We start from the raw sequence: 23,924 nt of genomic DNA, 5'->3' as shown, positions 1-23,924 counted from the left end.
TCCTACACTGGGTGAGCTGTATAGCCTGGGTGGACAGTATAGTTACTTCAACATTAAATGGAATAAAATGCCGAGGATTTATGTAAATAGAGACGTCGCTTCAACGTAATTAATTGATGCTTCTTAATTAAGACATTACGACATCTAGAGCGCGTGGCGACAGGCCTATTTTTGGCTTTTTATCAGCAATATTTCAGGGTAAGTGGAGTGATACATTTCCTTCCTGCGTCTTTTCTCCTCGCACAGAAAGCAGACCTGCTAGCTTTATTATTCTAATATTGCAAAGTAAATACGCGTCACTGTATTGATCTGTGTTCCACAGAAGTATAATCTCAATTTGAAAACGAAGTGTTTGTGATGTGATTTAAAGTAGTGCGTGCTACAGCTCGCAGAGCCGAGTTACATGGAGAGTGTCAGGAAGGTAATGGCTGTCGGTCGACTCGTAACTTGAAAATTGTGAAATGGCCTGTTTAGAGTAGCTCGTCCCTTTGTCCTGTAAATCAACCCGGGTTATGGTGTCTTAAATCGGGGTATTTAGTAAAAATCCGGACACATGATTAGCTGACGGTATTAGCTTCCGACCTGTCGAATCAGAGCCTGTAGGGTAACGCTACCTGTCTGCAGTCAGAGGGCCTACCAGTCTCCAGACTCCATCTGTCATGATGTTTTTGTAGGACACAGCCTTCAGTCCCGCTCCCACTTTGTTAGAAATCACTTTAACCTCGTGTGGACTCTGCATACCACATACAACATGGCCAGTAGTTTAGTGACATTAAGGAGAAAACAGACCTATAAGAGACCTATTGTTCAAAGCTGCTCCTCTAGCTGCGTTTTTCCAGCTTCACTCTTAAAGAGCCTCAAGAACAAATTACATTTTTTGATGTGTGTGCTCGCAGTGACTTGATGAGATTTAGTACAAAAGTCACTGTATTGATAATGCCAAATGTCAGACAGCGATGCTGTTGGCATGCAAAGGCTATTTGCATGACTGTATTTACTGTAAGTCTGACTGTGTTCTTAGTCAAATTTGGGCACCATTATTATGGTTTAGCATGGGGCTGTATGCATTCAGTGCACTGGACATCAGCAGCCATGATTCTCTGTCATCCCGGGGTAGATACCAGAGCTGTTAGGCAAGAAGTAGGCCAGTTTGACAGAGTGACACCACTGCGTGCCATCCCTGCAAATGGGTTCACGTCAACATATGAAGGTAGTACAGTCTTACTAATTGAGAGCATAGACGGCTCATTTCACCAATCAGTTCTCCACAAACAGCATGTTTATTTTAATGTGTAATATGTTTTATTGGATTTGCTGCTGAATCCTTATGTTTAGAAGTCAACGCCAAGTTCTCTGGCTCCCAAATATTCCTATTTCTCTACTTGCCTCACCGCAGGATTCAAAGTTTTTTCATTTTTGCCTTTTGGCTTCCCGAAAACCTTTCTGCAGTATCAACAACAGAAGTATTTTATTAAAATACTTGAAATAACAGTACTGTTGAAACGTGCAGTTGCTATGGGTAGGACTTTGAGCTAATAAAGCTGGGAGTGGTTTCCAAGATGAACAGAATTAAATCAACCAAAGGTTTTTCCAAGTCCGCAGCAGCAATTCCTTAAGATTGAATTCAGGTCTTGAACTGTTGCCTTCATTTGTCTCTCAGGTCACATAAAGCCTAACAAGTCAGACAACAAATCAAAGAGTTATTGATATTTCTTAGTTAAGCAAAGATGTTTATAATAGCAATACACACATTTCATTCAAAACAAAACATGTATTTACTGTCTTTAAAGAGAGTCAGGGAGGAGGGACCAAAATAGATGATATTCTTTAAATGATTGAAATAGATATAAGTATAAACAAAACACTAAATGTACAGTAAACACAGTGGTAACATCTTTCTTTCCAAGTTCAGTCCTCTATGTTGGTCGAAATACTTCAGCCGTGTCTAGAAAGTTGTAACTTCTCTAAGATTTACTTTCCTTGTATCTCCTGATTTTATCAAGAGGAGAAGGCACAGTAACACCTCAGTGCTTTCATTGATTTGATGCTAGTGTTAATTTTATAGTGAGACATGAGGGGAAAATATTAAGACTCAAATGAGACGTGAAAAATATAACATTATTAAAATGATTTAATTGGATAGGTATTATGCTTTTGAGATTAGATCGTAATTTGCAGTGAAATGTACAGCTCTAGTTTCCGGGCAGTTCTTTCAATTTAAAAAGTGCAGAGTACCTGAAACCAGTTCTGCCAACATGCGTACAAAGTCACAAGACTATGTGAGTGCAAGTAAGCCCGGTCCATCTTTGGGAAATGGAGACTGAGCCATTAAGACTGTCCCAAACCCCTGTCTGAGAGCTGTGGATGGGCAAACCCCTCTGCAAGTCACGTTTGAGGCTCCGACCATTCATCTCAGGGCTTTGGCACATTTCATTGGCTAGTGCATAATCCGCTAAAGGTCACAGCCACTAATTACACTCCTCCAAAACTGACAGATGCCTATCCTGAGCTTGATTGCGTTCTCCTTCATCAGAAGAATATTCGAGGGTTGCATAACCGTAACTTGGATGATTCGAAAAACGTGCGTGGCTCCATTATTTCTCTCTTTTTACCAGAGCGACCAAATGCTTGCCCTCTTAAGATAATGAGGCAAACCTGGTCCAGCCAAAAGTCCATCATTTTCCACTATTAAACTATTCTATCTAGTGCCTTTTACTTGTTAACGGTCTTCACTGCTTCTTTGGCTTCTCGTATGTCACAGAACGAGCTTGGTTTGCCTGGATGCAGGGCTCAGTTTTAGCCAAGCGGCGACCTCATTATGCTGGCGTCCAATCAGTCCTCCGGCCAGCTCCTAATTGAGCCATCAGCGCCTTAAGGGGGAAGAAGAGGGATGAACGTGTCAATTACAGTAATGAGGGGGCAGAGGGCAGTCAGGCAGAGGGAGGCTGGACAGAAGCCTTGCAGTGTAGCCCCATTCTGGTCAATTCACGGCTAATCAAAGACTGTCGCTTGGCAAAGTTAGTAGAGTCGTTGTTAGTCATTTTCCCCTCGCGCAGTGGGATATTTCTACATTTTGTGGTAATTGTTTAGAGTTGGTGCCTTTATAGTTGCAGCTAATGAATGATTTATAATGAATGTATGAGAAGCTACACGTAGGTGCAGCAGAGACCACATCATACAGGTTTTGTCTTTGGAGTAATAATGGACATCATCAAGGGGGGATTTAAACACGTGTAATACATGGCACTGATAAATGACGCTGAGCATTTTAGAGTTGGACCTAATATGCTGGCTTTTATTCCAGCTTTTGATTAATTCTCAAGCTGGATGCTCTGAAGTGTTGAAATTAGGTTTTCGGAGGCCCCATGTGCACCCCACTGGCGTTTTCAATTTTTCCGTCTGGCCTAACAACAATACCGCAGGAGAGCACGGACGTGGAAGGTCAAGACTGGAGGGAAAATGTAAAACTGTTACCACAAGGCTGAGCCTGTGTGTAAGAAGGAGAAGCTCATCTTTTTAGGAAATGTAAAAGTTTTGTTTCCACTACAGCAGTGGGATTGCCCCATCAAACCAGTTCCTATTCCTCTCCCGTTATTAACATATTAAACACGCTTACAGAAAACTGAAAGAAATCGATAACAATAAAGTCAAGCATGAAGACAAATACAATTATCCTTTCATAAAAAAATTGAGTAACCTTAGCAATCCTAGTGGAAGCAAATGTTGGTTCAATCCCCAGCCCCTGCATTCCTTGGGCAACATTTTGAAACTCATTGCTCCCGAAGGAGCAAAATCAGGAAACGTGTAAATTTAAACAGCTGTTCATGAAAAGCGAGCAGACTGAAACGGTGTCTGTCATTCTGGGTTTATCGATCTCCACTTCATTTCAGTACTCAAGCTATAACGCCACGCTGTCCATTATTCTGAAACAACAGCTAAGCGATGGCATCATTTATTTAAGCCAATAGTTTTGTTGTTTTTACTAGTTTTCTATATTAAGCTTAAACAGAGGAGATCAGTGACCAAAAAATAAATAAATAATAATTCAACTATCAGTCAACAACTTGACCAATCACATTTGACTATATGTAACCACAGCCTAACTGCTATTTTCATCATCAATGAATCTGAAAACGATGTTCTTTTGTCAATTACATGTCGTTACAAAATGCTCATTACTGTGTCCCAGAGACCACGCTTGTATCCATCTTCAAATCAGAAAAAGAGGAAGTCCTCTGTAACCTGAAACCGGGTCAGGTTTGGCATTTCTAACTGAAATGATTAATCATTTATCAAAATAGTGGCCAATTAATTATCTGTCGATCGACTAATGAATTGCTGATTTAATCAACCGTTCCACTCGGCTCCAGGGAGCGCTTGATTTAATGCACCAGAGCAGCCACCTCAAATGTAAAGCATCAGCATCACACCTAACCACGTTTAATTAACTGTAGAAGCTAGAAGTGTGATTGTTATATGATTAACTATGCAGCGCTACTGTAAACTTAAATCACAGTTGTAGACACATTCAAAGGAGCTGTATAAATTACTCTTAGGTCATTTGGATTCATTATGAAGATTAAGCGACTAATTAGTCATTCTAGATACAATCAAATGCATAGTCGGCGATGTATGATGATGTTAATGTCATGTTGACACACGACTAAGCAAAGGGAAGCTGTTGTTACTGCATATTTATTTAAATCTTTATCCTTGCCACCATTGATGCATTTAAAACTCCATCTGAATATTGCCATAACCTGCAGGAATACATGCAGGAATATCACATCATATATTGGTCATTTGACTCTAACAGCTCAGGTAGTTTGTAACAACATGACCAAGAGACTGACCAGTTTATTTACTCTCAAATCTATCTGTAACTCATGCAGAGGTCGTCGACGCTTTCTTATTCATCATTTATTCACTGTTTTCATTTAATAACTCTCAGGCCTTCATGTGAAGGAGGATTTCAAAGTATGGCCAGTATAAAGAGTATCAAACAGCGAGTCCGCCTGCACACAAAGATAAAGATGTCTTATGGTTGTCAATATGTCACCTCTTCCATACAACGTCTAGGTTAACCTTTAACCTGTGATCATACCCACGTTACTTAGATCGTTTCTTTGTGTGTAAATATGATCTAAACATTAATACCTATCTCCATCAAAAATAATCATTCAAAGACATCTTGTATAGAGCATTGTGGAGCATGTTATTGAATCACCAATGATTTCTATTAGAGGCCTTGAGTTTCAGTGTTGTCACTAAATGAAGCTTCATGTGTGTGCAAAACATGCTGACCCTTTGCTTTTACGTTCCCGATGACTCGCATGTTTTAGCAATTTATCATCTATTAATTTACTCAATTAATAAGTAATTTAGTCTCTATAATGTTTGAAACGAATATGAGAATATGATGTTTTTTTTAAAAGGCTTTTGTGGCTATATTATGTCATTTATAAATCATCATCTGCTTCACCTCTGACAGGTATAGTGTCACATAACTAAAACCTATGCAAAGGTGAAGTTATGCTTTCTGGGCTTTTTAGTATGAAGTTTTGTATTAAATTTATAGGACAATAGACGATACAAAAGTTTTGGACAATAACACGCCTTAATAATCAGGCAGTATTGTTGTCTCCGTTGTTCTCGTGTATTTAGGGAGATTACATTGTCATTTTGTTTCTCACGTGACAAGAACAAGATGATTTATGAATGCATGATCACCATCAGCAGACAGCAATGTATTTCCCCTCACGTCTTGTTTTGATGTTTGTGTGATATTTGAGTGACCTTTCTGTCCCTCTGTGTCACGCAGGAGAGGAGCGACGTCCTGCAGCTGCAAGGAAGTTTGTTACTCTTTGTTCCTTGTTGAACAAACACTGAACTGAAGACCTCCACTCCTCAACGTCACACGTCTCCGCTCTTCACCCTCGCCGCCGCCCGTCAAAAGCCCGTCGACAGCGTTGCCTGACCGCACCTGGGCAGAGACATGTGTGTGCGCATGTGTCCTCGGATGCATGACTGTGTCTAAGAGTGTTTGGGCTGAAGTAAGAGGTTGCAGGCTGCACTTCCTCTCTCACCCTCTGAGAGACGCTTCTCCACTTCACTGACTACATTTGTCTCCACAACTGCAAAGCATTATGGGTAGGAAAAAGATTCAGATCCAACGGATCACCGATGAAAGGAACAAGCAGGTGAGCAGTTTTCATCTGTTTTTATAATAATAATTGATTATTATGATGAGTATTCTTAATACAGTTTATACTTTGCTTTCATCCTCCATACCTTTTTGGTACCTGCTATAATATGTCTGTAGTATAGAAAACTTCAAAGCACCACAGGTTGGTATTAAATGTCTGATCAGATTTATAATCTTGTATATTTAGCTTATTATTAAAGTTTGAGACTGTATTCTGTTTAAATGCAGCAGTAATCCCGATAGCATTTTTGTTTAGTAAAATACCAGTTACTATGTTCTTAATACTTAATAATACTTGATTGTATTGATTGAATCAGAGTAGTAGACTCTTCAATTACAAAATTGAGTGATCAGTTAAAAATTCAGTTATTTTAGAGACTAAGATATTATTTTTTATATAATACTGTAGTTGTACATTACATTTCAAGACATTTTCGTAATTTACTTTTGAGGGCCTCTAAAACCTTTTAATCCTCAGGCAGTGTGAAATGTTATTTAAATTCAAGACCATTTTTAAGCAGTTACCATTAAGATATATATTTTTTTAAAATGCGTTCTTCATAATCAGAAAAAGTCTCAGAGATAAAAAAAAAAAAACAAGTTATGTTTACTGATGTCAAACTGTGTGCTTATGGTACTGATGCTTTTGTTGTCCTTCACTACCAGTACAAGGCGCCAGGTAGATTTTTATATTTTTAGGGGAACTCGGCTGTCTAGAAGTCATTCACAGGTTATTTTCTGTAGCTGCTTTATTGTTGATTTGGCTTCATCCTTGCGTCATTGTCCCAATCAATTATACACATTGTTACAGTGAAAGGTCTCAAAAACTCTACAGCCAGCTGTCCTCAAGAATTTTGCCTCTTTCAGCTCCATTTGTTTTCTCCTCACAAGACTGCCACCCCTCTTCAGGTTTCCTCCCTGACCAACGTCTTTCTTGTTTTCTCAGTCGGATGCGTAGTTGCACAAAAATGTTAATTTGGTATTTTTAGGGTTCTTTCCCAGCGTAATCATTTTTTTTAGTGAACCACTTTGTCACATCTCTGACTTTAAACTCTGCAGACAGAAACTGTTTGCACAGTGAATACTGAACATTTTTCACTATGAATTGCATTGATGCATATGACTGGTTGTAAGTATCAAAACCTATGATAAAAAACAATTAGAGACAGGTCCACAAAAAAAGGATGCTTCATTATTGATGCTGAAAATGACTCCAACGCGTTCCAGTAATTGTTCTGACAGACAGAGCACCAAAATACTATTCGTTAGATATGTCCCTGATGTGTCTGCCAGTAATGTGACTGCATATCTTTCCTTCATTACTAGGCACATGAAAGTTTATTCTCAAGTCATCAGTTTTGATTTGCATGTCTAAACCTCTTTATGTGTGAATCAAGACCTAAAAATAATAATATATCTGAATTTCTGTCCTTCTGTGAGTCTTCTGAGCTTTTAATAAAGGGTGTGTTCTCACATATCTCTTGTTTTTTTTTTCCCCACCTTCTGCCCCGTTTCCCTCATCCCCAACTTCTGCGTCTTTCTCTCAGGTGACTTTCACAAAGCGAAAGTTTGGCTTGATGAAGAAAGCCTACGAGCTGAGTGTATTGTGTGACTGCGAAATTGCTCTGATCATCTTCAACCATGCAAACAAGCTGTTCCAGTATGCCAGTACTGACATGGACAAGGTCCTGCTCAAATACACAGAGTACAACGAGCCTCATGAGAGCCGGACCAATGCAGATATTATTGAGGTATGTCCATCATATCATCAGCGTTTGTGAACAAGTGAGCCAGCTAAGATTGACAGTTACCATTGCTTAAGTTTTAGGTAATCTTGTAACATGTATTATTACTGGGAGACTTTACCCTTAAACAGAGATAAGATGCCAGTAAGTATTTGTCAACGTTAACGGCTTTCTCTTAAGATTGGGAGCCAGAGAATCAAGTAGAACTTAACTGGTTGATTAATAAAGCTCCTTAGTGCCACACACCTTGTAGCCTTTACACAGGAACAAACAAACAGCATGAGCTTGAAAACGCACGTAATCTGGTACAATTGTGACCCCCCCCCTTTTGTACAAGTGATTGATTCAGATATTTCAGGACCAAGAGATATGAGGATGCAAGTAGTCACCATTTAGCTGGGTTTTGTCTCAGCCCTCAAATGGTGTGGTGATGTGTCGGATACATATATAATTGACATTTAGATAAATGTAAGTGTCAGATCTGATGCGGTATTGGAGATACCGGATTGGGTTTGGGGACAAAAGAAACTTCATTGGGTCAACCCTAGTTTCGAGCAACTAAACTGACCGATGTAATACGACTCACTTCTTTTTACTTTCATAGACTTTGAGAAAGAAAGGCTTCAACGGTTGTGATAGTCCAGAGCCGGATGGTGAAGACTCCATTGACCAAAGTCCCCTAAATGATGACAAGTACCGTAAGACCACAGAGGATCTGGATGTTCTCTTCAAGCGCTACGGAGTAAGTGATCGAGTATATTGTAATTACTGTTGGTCTGCTTCTTTCTTCACTGTAACCTTGTTGGCCAGGCATTTGTTGTTATTCGTTGTTTGGCTTGAGTGCCTACAGGAAACAGCTACTGGGCTGAAGTTCCTCTAACTGGTTGTTTCACTTTGCAGAAGAAGATAACAAAGGAAATAACAGATACATGAACAGCTTTTTGGCCACTATCACACCTGACCAAAGTTCTTAAAGTAAATATTCAGCAGTTAGTTAGACAAAATTTTATTTCACTGAATTCCAAACCCACCAATATTCTTGACACATCAAAGCGTTTTATTTCAGCCTCAAGCGCAGCGGTTTGCTCTTTTAATCCGCACAGTTTGTAAGACTTTCTGGTTGCGATGTTGATAATTGTCTGTCTGTTGGAGCGTTTACCGACAGTAAGAATTCTGACCAATTAATGGTATTGGTTAAACATTAAAAAAAATATTTTCCTTCACTTTATTCAGCAAGTGACAAGCTTGGCTTGGGTCTTGAGGAGTTGTAGGCTATCGGTCAGAAAAACTGTATGCTGATGATACTTACCTGTATTTCTCACTTAAGCCAAACTGCCCCAGTGGCATTAAATCATTGCTGCACTTTATGTCAAGAACCAACTTCAACTTACAGGCAGAATGAGTAGGATTTGTCCTTTGTGGTTTGTAAACATTTAAATTTGGCCCCTCCTTCTTACACGTCTAGCTAGCTAACGGGCATTGTGTTTGTGTCCAGACTGGAGAATTTCTATGAGCTTCCGACAGACGACACAGATTAGGGTACCGGGATAGAACGGAGCCCAGGGGAGAAGAGGCTGAGGAGTGACAGCTGGAAGCAGAGGCAGAGTGAGGGGCACAGAAACACAGCGAAAAGAAGAGAAAAGAGTAAATAGGCAGAGGAAAGGGTCATCAATTATGATTGAGAGGGATTGTTTTTAAGTAAAATCCTTCTCAATGTGCTTTTAATGTGACTTTTATCTTTACATATTTTACATGAAATAAGGTGTCACTTGGTCCTTCACGTCTATAAATCATGAATTTTACAGTTGGAGAAATAAAGTAATGTGGATTTGGTGATCAAACACCTTTTAGGCTTAACTGTCCAGTGGAATCCATTCTGAAATGTGCATTGCTCACTTTTTGATTAGCGCCCAACGAATGATCGTCCTGGATGATATTAGCTTCTTAAAACTATGTTCTCTCACCAGAGAGGTAAGTAGTTGATGCACATTAAAGACTAAGACTCTCTCCTCCCTCTTTGCAGCAGTCGACGGCTCCTTCCCAGACCTTCTCGATGCCGGTCACAGTCCAGGCGTCTAATCAAAGCACATTGCAGTTCAGTAACCCTGGCAATGCACTGGTAACTACCTCCTATGTAACATCATCATCGCTCACGGATACCCACCTCCTGTCGCCACAGCAACCGGCTCTTCAGAGAAATACGGTGTCTCCCGGGTTGCCACAGCGACCAGCCAGTGCAGGTGAGCGAGTAATACTAGACTTAAAAAAAAACACGATCAATGAGCCTCTTCCTTTTAGTGAGAGATGACATGAAGTACTAAGGAATACTTCTTAAGTAGTATTTATATTTCTCTACTCCTTCACATTGTATTATTATCAGTTTTATTTGTTTCATAGACCTTCAGCGGTTAGTGTCTGTACTTCCTAATCATTAAATGTAAAGAGCTGATTAGTGGATTAGGGAGGTGTGCACATCACTCTGCACTGGACTAATCTGCATTGTGTGACATTTGCTGCTCTCCTCCAACTGGGATGCTTTTTATAGCCTTTAAATTATTAGTTAATATCTGTATCAACCAAATATTAAGCATTGAAGATCTAAAGTTAATACGTGTGCGTCCCAATGCACCTGAAGCTGTTTGGTAACTGCCGGAAATGCCACAAGAAAAAGAGCTTCTGCGTTTAAGCATTTTAGTTACAACTTTAACAGTTCAGCAGCATTAGTTTACAACTATTCATAGCCTAACAAACAAATCACAATGAATTGCATTTATGAACTTCTGGCGCGTGTTATTATGTTGTTGTCTTCACGTCTTGGATGCACGTAACCTTTTTGAGATTGGGTAGCTATATATTTTGCACAACACCAATGAAGTGATAAAATGTGTTTCTTTTTTTGGATTATAATTTAAGATTAAAAGGTTCACAATATGCAGTGAAATGCAGGGTGGCAAACTCTAATAGTCGTCTGTAGTAAAAAGGCTAATGTGCAACAAATAATTGGAATTAAAAGTGTAAAATAAAAACTACAAAAAATATATAAAGGATGCAAAAATAAAGTTTTAAATATTATGTTTTTAAACGGATTAAGTGTATATTAGCCCGGTGTGTATGTGGGCACCTTCTTCAGTGTATAAAAATGTACAAATTTTTACAAATTATTATGGATTTGCGTTGACAATTTGTAATAAATTGTTTAGAATTTGTTGCGATTGAAAGCTCATTGTTGACCTTAGAAACAGACGTTTTTGATTGTTTTGGAAATTATCTTCTCAGAATTGCAGCTTGTCGTATGGCAATACAAGTCCCAATACGTTGTTATCAAATGATAAAAGTTTGCACAGTGAATTTCTATATATCAGAAAGTTTGAAAAAGTTGTATTGGTTTTCAGTTCACATCGTTTTTGTCCTTTTTCAATAGGTGCTCTTCTTGGAGGCGAGCTGAATAATTCAAATGGAGGATGCCCAAGTCCAGTCCGTGAGTAATCTGCTACTGTATCTGTTCAGATTCTGAGTTTTATTGTTAAGTTATTTCTTCTTTTCTTTATCGCCAAGAGTTCCTCTGGTATCTGGCCTGTATTTGAGTATTTATCCTAAATCTCACAACCGCAGCGATGGCGTTGTTTTTCAAAGGCTAAACGCCAACAAATATGGATTGAAGTTATCAACAACTTTATACGCTATCTCTGCAGTCCATCGGAGTTGTGTATTCTCAGCTTGGGTCTCAAAAACAATAGACAAGCTGTCTGTTGTGTTGGTTATTTTTTAATGGGTCATGTTAACACGGGTTTGCTTTCAAATCAGAAAAAAAAAATCTAAATTATCATCCTTGCCCAACAATGTCGACGGTCTCGTCTTCCCTCATCAGGACATAATGGAAAGAGATTTTGCAATATTTTCTCCATTTACATTGTTACGATTTAGTCATGAAATAAAAGAACATCAACGAAAATCGCTAACATTTCTGTTCACAAAATGAACACTTCCCAAAGTTCCTCCTTTCCTCTCCTCCTCTGCACCATCTGTGACGGTGCCTTGGAGGGATCAGGGGAGGCCACCAGTAACATCAAAAGGCACGCTTGGGATTCCCGGCAGCTCACTCTTTAAAAACATTTTAGCACCTTATAGCCCAGTAAAATGTTCAAGAATGCTAAAATGTTTCTGATATTTAATGCAAAAATAAAATGTTGGCTCCCAAATCATATTTTTTATTAAAGAAGATTTTAGTAGAAGGAATGAATGTGTCGCGACATAATGTCCAATAATCACCAGCACAGAAAGATTCTGAATCATATTTTAGCTGTTGTCAGATTAGAGTTTATTCTCCAGATGAAGTGATGTGATTGTAGAGGATTATTTTAACACAGTTTCCCTACCCCGCTGTCTGAATTCACCTGTTTGATTTTCCTATTGATGTGCTTCTCTTCCTCCCTGCAGCTAATGGATACACCAGTGCCAGGGCCTCCCCTGGCCTTCTCACCGTTTCCAACGGCAACAGTCTGGGGAAAGTAGTTCCGGCCAAGTCTCCACCCCCACCTCCCAGCCCCCAGATGGTCAACAGCCGCAAGCCAGACCTCAGAGTCATCACCTCACAGGGCGGAAAGAGCCTCATGCAGATGGTGAGCCTAACCACGCAGAGCTTGTGCTGCCTGGGTCCTTGTAGTTAACATGTTGAACCTTACACAATGATCAATGATCATACCTTTTGTTAACACACTTAGTCACTCGTGATGACAAAAAGAGAGGACTTACAAACAATAAGAAAACCAAGACACCTGGAACCCGGAGGATTTGTTAATAAGGGACATAAGAGGATATAAATTATTTTCATTTGATCTCAGATAATTACACCTTTACTGGCCAATGAATGAGATGAATATTGGGAATTGACATATTTGTGTTAACTTATATTGGTTGTATAGAAGGTAAACGGGCTGGTAGAGGCCGCTTTCCATCATTATTGTGTTGTTCGTGAAGACCAGAGAGCAGAGATTTGTGCTCTTCACTCTACGTTCAGCATCTCATCATTATCTCTGGTAAAGTTCGTAAAGTCTCAGATGAGATCAACTCCCTCTGACATACTGATGAGATTTCTCATAATCTTTCTAACTAAATATGCACCCATGTCAACTTATAGCTTTTAAAAAAGAACTAGTCCTTTTAATAGCTGTTCTGGAGCTTTTGATTATATCACACAATCTTCCTAAACTGTTGCCATCTATATATATCTCTATCTATCTATATCTATATATATATATATCTATATATCTATCTATATCTATATATATATAGATATAGATATAGATATCTATATCTATCTATCTATCTATCTATCTATCTATCTATCTATCTATCTATATATATCTCTCAATAGGCATCTGTTTGCCAAAACGGTCACCTTATCAACACTAAAAAGAACATATGTCAGTGTTGTGTTACCAAAAAACCCCAAACAACACATATTGCAGGTCTAAGGATTTGTTCATGTCGGCTTAAAAGTTGAAATTGATCATTTCCATCTGAGAAGGTGATCAAAAGCTGCAGAACTGCTACTAAATGGACCTTGTGGTCAGATTGTTTTGTCAACTATTTAATTTGTGCTGTCCCAGAGTGATGGCACCTTCTGTGATTTCAGGTCCCATGCATTTAGTGTAACAATTAGCATAAGTTGATTTATTTCATAGATAACTTAGTATGCCAAACTACAGTATTTCTAAATGTATTTTTTTTTTAATTTACTTTTAGTTACTAATATGATCTGTTACCACCCTTTGCAGACAGAGGATGAGCTGGAATTGGTAAACGAGGTGATTTTTTTTTTTTTTCCCCCCACGTCAGTCACTCGCATGAGTCGATGGCTATCGACTGACCGCACTTTATTAGCATGGTTACAATACTGTACAAGAGTTTCTCATTGTTTTGGTCTTGCTCCACTGACATTTATTGGGATGGTATTCAGCTTGCGGCTCCCACCCGACTGCATGTTATTCAGGGCTCGTGGTTGTGTTGTTAGGATCATGATGCGATCGCGATGATAAATAGCCCTCGGTAATCAGTGCTTGAGTGGTCTTTAAGTGATCCAGTCAGACTTGAATCAGGCCCATTACCTCATCATGTGATACCACATAAAGCATGGGTGTTTCTCCACTTGGTGGTGCGAGGCAACGCGGAGCATGTTCCTCGTTCACTGACACTCATTTTCACCTTTCACCAAAATTGTCAGTTAGAGATGTTAACTAACTGGCATTATATTAAAGGAATTGGACTCTAATGTTTCCCCCAGTCACATATTTAATATGAAGCTCCAAAGCACCTTCAGCAAAACTTAATTAATCACTAGTGGAAATTGTTAGTTACACCCCTACAGATGATACTAAAATATCATCAAGAGCAATAGATTATTATATACACAGATGTAATTTTTAAGAAGTGCATTGGAAAGGCTACAACGTACTGATTGAGAAAGCGTGTTATACTTTATGACCACGTTGTAATTTAGAGCTGAATAGAGACAGGTGGCTGCTGCTCTTTTTACAATTCCACTCAAAGTTGATGGGCAAGAATCACATTTTTCAGAGCATAGCGCTTCATTTCCGTCACTCTCACCCTGCCCCCTCCTTACTTCTTCACAAAGGCAGTTAATTGAACCCCCCCCCCCCCCCTCAGTTCAGGATGATCTGCATTCACAAGGTCTTACATTTCAGAAGAGTACTTTCAGATTGGAATTATTGCATCTTTGGGTTTTTGTTTGCAGGACCTCCTATTTTTCACTCTTACACCTCAGTTCTGGGTTTATCTGATAGAGTTCATCTTAACCAGAGTATCTTCAGCAGAGGTACATGATGATAAAACCTTATGGTTGCAGCTTCACAGATTTGGCAGCATGTCTGTTGCACCCATGTTGGAGAAACACTGGATATTTTGTCATCTAAATGACTGACTTAATGTACAAACACTGTAGTAGTAGTAGGTTTGTGCCATGTTCTCTAAAATGAATGATTGAAACATAAAACAAATGGTTAACCTGAGTGCATCCCACCAGGCCTGCAGTGACATCCACTGGAGAAACGTGAGATGAGCTGCTCACTCAATTACACAGTTCGTTTGACTTTTAATTATGTCACAATAGTTGATGCTTTCCAGGATGACTCTACATACTCTATACTTTACTATTATACTTTTAAAATTCAATCTAAATAAATAGTATATAAAATACAGATTGTACTGTCTGCACATTATAGATGATAGTATTGGAGCTGAAATGATTAATCAATGAATCAATTACTCATTCTTCAGAAAATAAATATGAAAAAAAGAATAGTAGGGAAACAAAAACACCGGTTCCAGCTTCTTAGATTTGAATATTTGTTGGTTTTGTTGTTCTACTGTGATGGTAAACTAAATATATCTATATGTTTCAGACAAAACAAGGAACTTGCATAAGTCAACTTATCTTTCAGGACCTCAGGCGTTTTACTATTAACTGACGTTCCATAGAGGAAGCAATTGATTAAGTAATGAATTGGGGGGGGAAAGGGCGGATTCATTGGTAATACATTTCTTTGTTTTTGGCATCTATCATTTTGGCAGAAATGATAGATTTTGTTAAAATCAATCCAATGTGACAATTTCTTTAATTACCTAATTTTAGGTCTTGTATTGATTTAAAAAAATGAAGTTATGGGTCGCCCTGGTAGCCTTAGTGTTGAGCATTGACTATGAACTGCAATGGTCTCTGGTTAGTGTCTCTCTCCCCTCCTGTCATCTCTCTCTGTCACTATCTAATTAAGACATAATCCTTAACAAAATTCCAGTAAGCGTATCTGATGGTTGAATCAACTGCCTTTAATGTAATATGTCTATGGCCCACTCAAAACAAGGAACTCATTTTTGACGCATGACATCACGAACCTCCTGATGGTAAATCCACTTGACTTTGAGGTTTACTTGACTCGATCCATCATTTTGAATTCAGCCATATGCACATTGTCATTCCCAGCATGTCGGAACGGACGTTGTCGAAATAAGTCGATTAGCTCCACGCCGCATGTGAAAATAGTTTCTGCAGTGACTAACATGTCTGCGTCCTCTTCCGGCAGAACGCCCAGCGGCTGGCGGCAGGAGCCCAGGTGGCACAAAGCCTCACCACGCCGGTTGTCTCTGTGGCCACGCCGAGCCTCCTGGCACAAGGGCTGCCCTTCTCCGCCATGACCACAGCGTACAACACAGGTGAACTGAGCACACCGGAGCAAAGATATCCTTTTAAACACTAGTTGGTTTTACCGCAAAGAAAGTCAAAACCAGTTCAAAACTGAAAGAATAAAAAAATGTATCCCAGAGAATTAAATTAAGAAAATGTGAGCTTTACGTTGGGACTTTTTTTTATCCTTCGTTCTCTCTCAGAGTACCAGCTGACCAGTGCAGACATCACTGCGTTACACGCTCTGGCGTCACCTGGCGGCTTGTTGCCAACCACATGGCAACAGCAGGCTGTTTCCCAGCAACAACAACAACAACAACAACAACAACAACAGCAGCAGCAGCAGCAGCAGCAGCAGCAGCAGCAGCAGCAACAGCAGCAGCAACAACAACACCAACAACAACAACAACTTAATCTTGCATCACTCAGCAACTTGGTGTAAGTCTTTTCTTTATTTTCTCATTGGCGCTGCGTCTTTCTTTTAAATCTGGTTTCCTGAAAGCTCTTCCGTCACATCAGTGTCAGGGATGATGATGATGATGATGATGATGATGATGGAAGGCTGCTGTGAAAGCTCTCTGTCTGATGGCAACCCCCTGAACACTGAAATACTGTACAACTGACCTTACCAGTCACCAGTGAGCTTGCATGATATCCATACCATGACCTTTATATGCAAGCAGTTCATATTCCTCGTTAGTGAATTGGTCTCGCCAGCATCTCACCATCTCAGCCTCTTCATAACATCAATCTGAATATCTGGTATTCAGTTTTTCTGGAGTTGTTGCACTTCATCAGTGTGAAACAAGTTCACCTTCTCAAAGGTCCTTTATTCGTTACATACATTTGTAACTGCAGACTTTTTGAATTATTAGAATCTCAACGTCTTTTGGCAGTTGTGGGCAGTAAATTGTTACATTTACTTGAATAATTTCAACAAAAAACTGCTCAGAGTAGTTGTTTTGCAGAATACTTTTTACTCTTACTTGAGAATATTTGAGATAAAATATACGTACTTCTACTCACATGCACAACAGCGATTTTCAGACGGCGAGAGATGAGAGCCTGCCAGCCAATCATAGCACCACAGATGGAACGGAGGAATATTATTATAAAGTACTGTTTTTGTTTACTCAAACCACCACTGATTATTGGCTAATAACCCTTAATGGTTTTCAATCTGTCATCCCAAAAGTGGTACTTATTAATGGCTTTTATCTGATCTAGAAAGCAATAGTAACTAATGTATCAACCATTAATTAAGCCATTCCTTACTGTTTTATTTACATATATATATACTAGAGCTGGCCAATATAGTCTCAAATCAATATTTAAATGCACATGTTTTTTAACTTTCATCCAAAACTGATTTATTTATTTTTTGCCTGCTAACGTATATTTACATTTACTTTACAATTAAAAGAGACATTTTGGACTAAAGGACAGCAACATATACATATCTGGTGCATAGGCTTTATTTACAGTATATACAAAGGACTTCAGAGTTTAGACAGCAATGCACAGTTTAATGTTTTATCTCCTCATTCTTATCTAGAAGTGAAATTATATGTGAATTGGCAGATACTTTTTCTCCTTAAATATAAGGTTTCAAAGAAGACGACTGAGAAGCCTCTGCGTTAGATTAGAGAACTATTGAGGTGCAGCTGCAGCGTGAGGAGAGCTGCTCGAGTCGAATGCTGCAGGGTTCGTGTTGTGTCTTTGGTGGCGTGAGCCCCAGATCCTTGAAGTGTGTTCTCTCCTCTTGTCCACAGCATGTGGGGCGTGGACAAACACAGCAGCGAGCTGTCTAGCCAGGTGTCCAGTCTGGCTGCCAACCTGAGGTGAACAGCCACTACTAGTGTGTGCGTGTGTGACATGTCCAGACCTTGTCTGTAGTGGTGGGGGGAGGGGGGGGGGTTGTAGTCCACGTTGCTTTAGTCTAAAACAAAACCACATACAGTAAACGCTTCCTTAAAGGCAGCCATACATTCAAAACACTGGCTTTAAATATAAACTCTCTAAACCTAAAAATAAGAAAGATGTTATTAATTTAGTTGATGAATATTGGGAGAATATACATTATTAGTAAGAAACTTCAGGAACAAGCACACAGACTATAATATTGCTGAGTTATGATGTTAAACAGATCAACCACTTTACTTGAGTAAACAACCTAAAATGCAATACTCCGTCTTTGTAAATGCAGCTGCTGTATTTTACCAAATTACGTTTTACAAATAAGCACTTTATTCTAAGTTTATTATGTTAACGTTGATAGTTTAGATGCAGTTGTAAGGGTAGTAGATTTGAGTTAGTAATTCATCATGACATGAAACCTTGAATAATGATACTAACAGTGTTATTTGCTGATCTGAGCATAATCATTTGTAATTCAATCAGTAATACCTTTTACTTTTGACAAATAATCCTTAATTGAACCATGAAAAGTACATTATGCATTATTATAAGGTAGACAATGTTTTTGCATTTATTCTTGTATGCATTTTTGTTCTTAAGGACGTACAAACTCTGTAGTAGTAAACTTCAGAAACGCGTAACAGTCCCGATTAACACATTTATTCTATATTCTTCTTAAATGCTTCATTTACTGTGTTTGTAGATCAGAAAACAAGATTGTCATGCCTGGATTTGTTTGTGTGTGGGAACAAAAATTCAGCAGATTAGGGTCTTTGTTCTTCTGATTCTAAGACATTATTGCTGTTGTTGAAGAAACTTTGCTTGCAATAATGTTTCACACTTCTCTCCACACATGCCTTTGAATCCACCTCTAATCCACCACTTACCTTTGGTTTGGGCTCCAACGTTTTGTTTTTCCCCCCACAGTGTTGGCTCTCCGTCCAACCTGCTCTTGGGTAGAGATGAGTGGTTGGGCCGGTACTGTATCATCACTTCCTTTTTCCTGTGTGTCTGTGTGCTTTTGGCTGACTTCTCCTAAGCATGTCTGGTGCTGTCTGCAGTCAAACAGGAAATAAGACGTAGTTCCGGTTTCCACCATGTTCTCTAACCCGAGATTATTTTTTGTTTGTCATCTGTAGTTTCTTCACATCATAGCTGACTCACTGCGAACCACCTTGTCACACAAATCATTTTCATGCTTCCTGGGCTGATGTGTTGATCCTTTGGGAGCAGTGGGAGGGTTACTTCTGCTTTGAAGGCTCAATATATTGGATTATTGAATAATCGAATGTGGCTTTGCCCTGTTGGTGCTGTGCCTTGTAACGTGGGTCTTTTGTCTTGCTACAAGTGAACTTCCAGTTTCTCACATGCCTTTTGTCAAGAAGCTAATCATATGTATGTTTTGTTTTCTCGCCTTTCCTCTTTGTTCCGTCCCTTATCTTCCATTGTCTTCCTCTCTCTCTCCATCCTCTGTGACCCTGTTCTCAGGCCTGTGACCCATATACCTCAAGGCGCCATGCTGACCGTCAACACAAACTCCAGTGTCAGCATCAAGTCGGAGCCCATCTCGCCCGGCAGGGATCGCAGCACCCCATGCCCTCCACCATCTTCTACCACGCCGTCCTCGACCTCAGGGGGAGCCATCTTGACTGCGCCGCCACAGTACCCTGGCTCCCTGCTGTGCCTGGAGCCCCCGACTGGCCGCTCGCCCGCAGACAGCGTCAGCAGCAATGCCAGCTCCTTTGAAGGCAGCGATCGTGATGACACCGGTGCAGCCGGTGGCGGCGGTGGGGGCGGTGGGGGCGGTGGCGATGGTGGCGATGATGGCGGCGGCAGCGCAGCAGGTGCTGGAGGAAGAGTCGGTCCCGGCAGCCGCCCTGACTTCAGCCCCTCGGCCGAGCTCCTCAGGACGTCGAACGAACCAGAGCAGGAGGGAGGAAACCTCAAGCGCATGAGATTGGATACCTGGGTCACATAGAGCTGCGTGCCACACCTCTTTGCACCCACAACATACACACTCATTCTTTAACCCCCACTGCCATGTGACACTATCATCACACATCTGCCTCTGTCCCACATTATAAAACTCAGCTGCGTCACCCAGACTTATGAGGCTTTGCCAAATATACATTAAAGAAAAAAAAAATAGATATAAATATCCTTTGGGGTTCACGCTCTGAGTGAGGAGAGGATGACTTAGTGCTCAGCTGGATATTGTGGTCCCGTGGAGATCTTTCAATTGAAGGACAGTAGATTTTTAAAGCCTTCTTGGTTGAATGAACACCCGTAAAGTAATTTCTTTTGATAGAAATGAGGTGTTGAACCTTTTTTTTTTTTTTTTTTCCAATCTGACAAAACCATTGAATACATTTATCTTTCACATGGTTTCACCTTCATGTATTTACATCGAGCTCTGCTGCATCGTTCACAATGTGAGTAGTGGCTTATCCACATCATGGGAATTGTATGACTCACCACTTCCTGCTTTTAGAAATCCAACATAGCTTGGATCGTGTGCTCCCCATTCTTCCAGAAGTCACTTCCAAAATGCACTTTTGGATAGAACTTAATCTAGACAAGTTTGAGGACTGAGCATCTATCTGGCACTGAGCAAACCGACTCAAACAGGGTCTTCTAGGTTAAGATACTTAACCATCAATGGTTCTTTCCGCTGCCACATTTCCCAAACCTCGTACACCCAGGCAGGCCTGAGCGGCCTGCCTGGGAGCTGAGCACCTTGCTAGAGTGCCAATATCAACCTCTACCACAACAAATAAAATGCCAAATGTCTCTCCCACACAGTACGTGGACAATGACGAATTATCTCTTGCACTGTCACGGAAAGGATAACTAGAAACTGTTGATGCTTTTCAAGCTTTGAATTTGCCGTCACTCTCCTCAGACGGGGTGCTCCTCCCGTCCACTCACCTCATCTCCTCTGGAACTTGGATGGAAATTGTTGCACCAGAAATCCAGCCAGCCACTCAGCTTATTACCAGGAGTTGATGCCATCCAGTTCAATGCATAGTATGAGTTTTTTTGAGCCGCTCGGGTGGCTTTTTTTGCGGTAGGGAAAGTATTTGGTTCTTTCAGTCCAATTGTTCTTTATCTGTTGGTATTTAAAAAATTTAAAAAAAAATCAGTTTTGAAGGTCTGTTGGTTGTCCAGAATTAGGAATTCTGAACTTTGTATAAAAATCCCTCCTATACAAAAGCTTTTATGTCCTCTTAAGCTCTCTCTAGCTCTCCTTAGCTCTTTGCCGTGTTTCAAAAAGGAAAAGGAAAAAGACATTTTCTATATTTCTACCGCTTCAGTTGGCGACAAAGTAAAATAGCTTTTCAGCTTCAACGACGTGTATGTACATATGACTATATTTGCATAGACTTTGCTAGGTATCCCTAAAAACAAGCAATGTGTTGATTCTCAGTGGATCTGTTCGCATATACGAGTGTGAATTTGATATGTTTCGAAGCTACGGTGCAGGAGTTTCGCCACACTAGGTCGTGCTGGTGGATCGGACTTGTTTCACCTATTTTATGCTAGTGTTGATGGTGTGCGCACTTTTTGTCTCACTCACAGAGGCCTGCTTGATTGTGGTGTCATCATATTCTCCTACCACACATTTTTTTTTTAAAAACCCAAATCAAACCCACAATAGAATTGTCCATTACCACCTAATTATGAAACGATTAGGACACTGCCATTCACTTAGTGTTTTTAAGAAATAAAATGCACATCTTTGATGTGTATTTTGATTCACAGAATCTTTTCCACATTAAGCTTACACAGATTATGCCTTTTTTCACTTAGAAATGAAGTGCTGTGTTTGTTGTTTAATGGTATGTTTTCTAGTGCGAATTTGTTTAGTCTGAACCATTTCAAGTTGGTGTATAAGTGTACAAAGGCTGTTTATAGCCTAGAAATAGAAAGATTCTCCCGATTGCTTGACCTTTTTTCCCTTGAGACGATGCTCAAAGTGCAGACTGGCATGTCAGCTGTTTGTTGACTGTTAATTATCTAAAACAATCTTACACTTTTATATCGGTGTAGGGGAAGTGGACACGAATTCATGAATTGATGGTTTGGTGTGATTAGTAGCAGAGTGTGACACTAGTGTTTGACACTGACTTTGGGTTTGTGGCAAGTATCCGGAAAAAACATCACCCTGCTGTGCGACATTTTTACGCCAGTGTTGTTGTTTTCCATGATCAGGTAATTTTTCCATCCGTCATTCGACAGTGTGTTGGGTAGCTCTTTACTCTGCTAATTTCAGGTTATTTTTTTTTTATTTTCTTCAGATAATCTTCAATTTTACATCCAACACTTTCGAAAAACTCATGTTGGTGAAAATTTGCCTCTTAAACCGTTAAAGGGAGTTTTTCTACATTTTGTGAAACTCGTTTCGTCGCTTTCTTACAGATAGTTAGATGAGAAGATTGATACTCACTCAATAATATTTGTGCAGTAAATATGAAGCTAGAGCTGGTTAGTTACACGTGCTAACAGCTAGCCTGGCTGTGTACGAAGGTAACAAAACTCGCCTTCTAGCGCCTCTAATGCCGCCTTTATTTCATACCACTTAAACAGGGATTATGAACAATTTTCATCCAAATTTCGCCAAAGACTAATGACTTGAAAAAAAATATGTGAATTTGCATTTCCAAGCACCTACCGCACGGCGTTTCCCCCTTTTCCAGTCCTTATGCTAAGCTAAGGTAATCGGCTGTGACTCTCCATTTAACAGATGAATATAAGTGGTATCAAACTTCTCATCTAAGTACATTTCCCAAAATGTGGAACAATTTCTTTGAACTGATGAGTGGTACCACCCTTCAGGCAGAGAGATCAGTCATTTCCATTTATATATCAACTCAGTTTTAGTGGAAACTTTGTGTTTGTGGGCGCTGATGGTGGACTGAAATGTGACACCACACCGATTGGCTTCCTGCCTCGTGCAGGTTTGTTCATGTACAAAAAGGTTCTCTGTCTTGTGACTAAACAGCTAGATTGGACAATCTATAAGAGAAATGAAAACCTGCACCCTTGTTACTTGTTGTGTAAAATGTTTTCTAGACTCTCACTATTTTTGGATTAATTTGTGCTGGTGACATTTCCATTGTCTATTATTATGATATTATTATGGAGCTATTATTTTATTGCTATTTTGTGTAGGATAGTTTTTATTTTCTCCTATCATAAACATAGTACTGGTTTCCTTTTTTTTTTAAACAACTTGCTGAAAATTGCACGATCGGTTATTGTGGTATTAGCAAATGCAATGAAGGAAATACCAGTTAAATGCTGCAGTTTTAATTAAGATAAAGAATATATTTATAAAAATGGGAAACAACTGAAATTAGTAGTTCATGAAATTTGAAAAAAAAAAAAAGTAAATGCATGGGATACAGGTAACAAAACTTATGTTACGCACAGTAATGATACAGGACATGCATCACAAATGAGTTATAAAACAACTCAGAATAATGTAGCATATGAAATACTAAAGATGAAATTTATAGCTAATATATTGTGTTGAGCTAGTCTGCTTTTGGTTTTTGTTGTAAAGAAAATAATTCTTTGTTTTTTGAGAATGATTTACAATTTGTGTATATTTTCATATACAAAGTATGCACTGATATGTTATTGAAATTCTATACCGCTTTTACAAAAAAAAGTGTTTGTTGTACCAAAGTATCCAAGTCCCTTGAAACCTTCCCCTTTTTGCGTATGTTTTACCGTATTTTATATATTAAATAGACAAACTGAGTGAAATGAATTGGAGTTTGTGGTTTTATTTTAATGTTTACTATATATCAAACCCAAAAGTGCCTCTAAAATATTTCATAAAGACTAAAGT

General features: G+C 39.4%; 1 protein-coding gene across 5 annotated transcripts; it reads left to right on the top strand.

Annotated features, from left to right (window-relative positions):
• LOC116393811 (myocyte-specific enhancer factor 2D homolog) lies at positions 1-23,843 on the top strand. Of its 5 annotated transcripts, XM_031866443.1 has the most exons (13): positions 1-198; positions 5,822-6,200; positions 7,753-7,956; positions 8,555-8,692; positions 9,974-10,190; positions 11,372-11,428; positions 12,388-12,569; positions 13,728-13,757; positions 16,050-16,179; positions 16,354-16,588; positions 17,923-17,991; positions 18,995-19,045; positions 19,556-23,843. In XM_031866443.1, exons 2-13 carry the CDS (start codon positions 6,147-6,149, stop codon positions 20,043-20,045), a joined length of 1,857 nt encoding a protein of 618 aa, XP_031722303.1. In that variant the 5' UTR covers positions 1-198; positions 5,822-6,146; the 3' UTR covers positions 20,046-23,843. The 5 variants fall into 5 exon arrangements, with proteins under 5 accessions (XP_031722303.1, XP_031722304.1, XP_031722305.1 ...); XM_031866444.1 differs by lacking the exon at positions 13,728-13,757; XM_031866445.1 differs by lacking the exon at positions 18,995-19,045.
• Positions 23,844-23,924: the final 81 nt, after the last annotated feature.

Source organism: Anarrhichthys ocellatus, unplaced genomic scaffold, assembly GCF_004355925.1.
Source record: "Anarrhichthys ocellatus isolate YVR2014 unplaced genomic scaffold, GSC_Weel_1.0 scaffold35, whole genome shotgun sequence".
Taxonomy (NCBI): Eukaryota; Metazoa; Chordata; class Actinopteri; order Perciformes; family Anarhichadidae; genus Anarrhichthys; species Anarrhichthys ocellatus.
Note: the sequence above shows the minus strand (reverse complement) of the source record. Positions and strands in the feature narration are given on the sequence as shown.

Coding starts and splice junctions, on each gene's coding strand:
- LOC116393811 (XM_031866443.1), top strand. CDS start 6,147: ATGGGTAGGAAAAAGATTCAGATCCAACGGATCACCGATGAAAGGAAC. Junction 8,693..9,973: donor TTCTCTTCAAGCGCTACGGA/GTAAGTGATCGA, acceptor CCCTCTTTGCAG/CAGTCGACGGCTCCTTCCCA. Junction 17,992..18,994: donor AGTCTGGCTGCCAACCTGAG/GTGAACAGCCAC, acceptor TTCCCCCCACAG/TGTTGGCTCTCCGTCCAACC.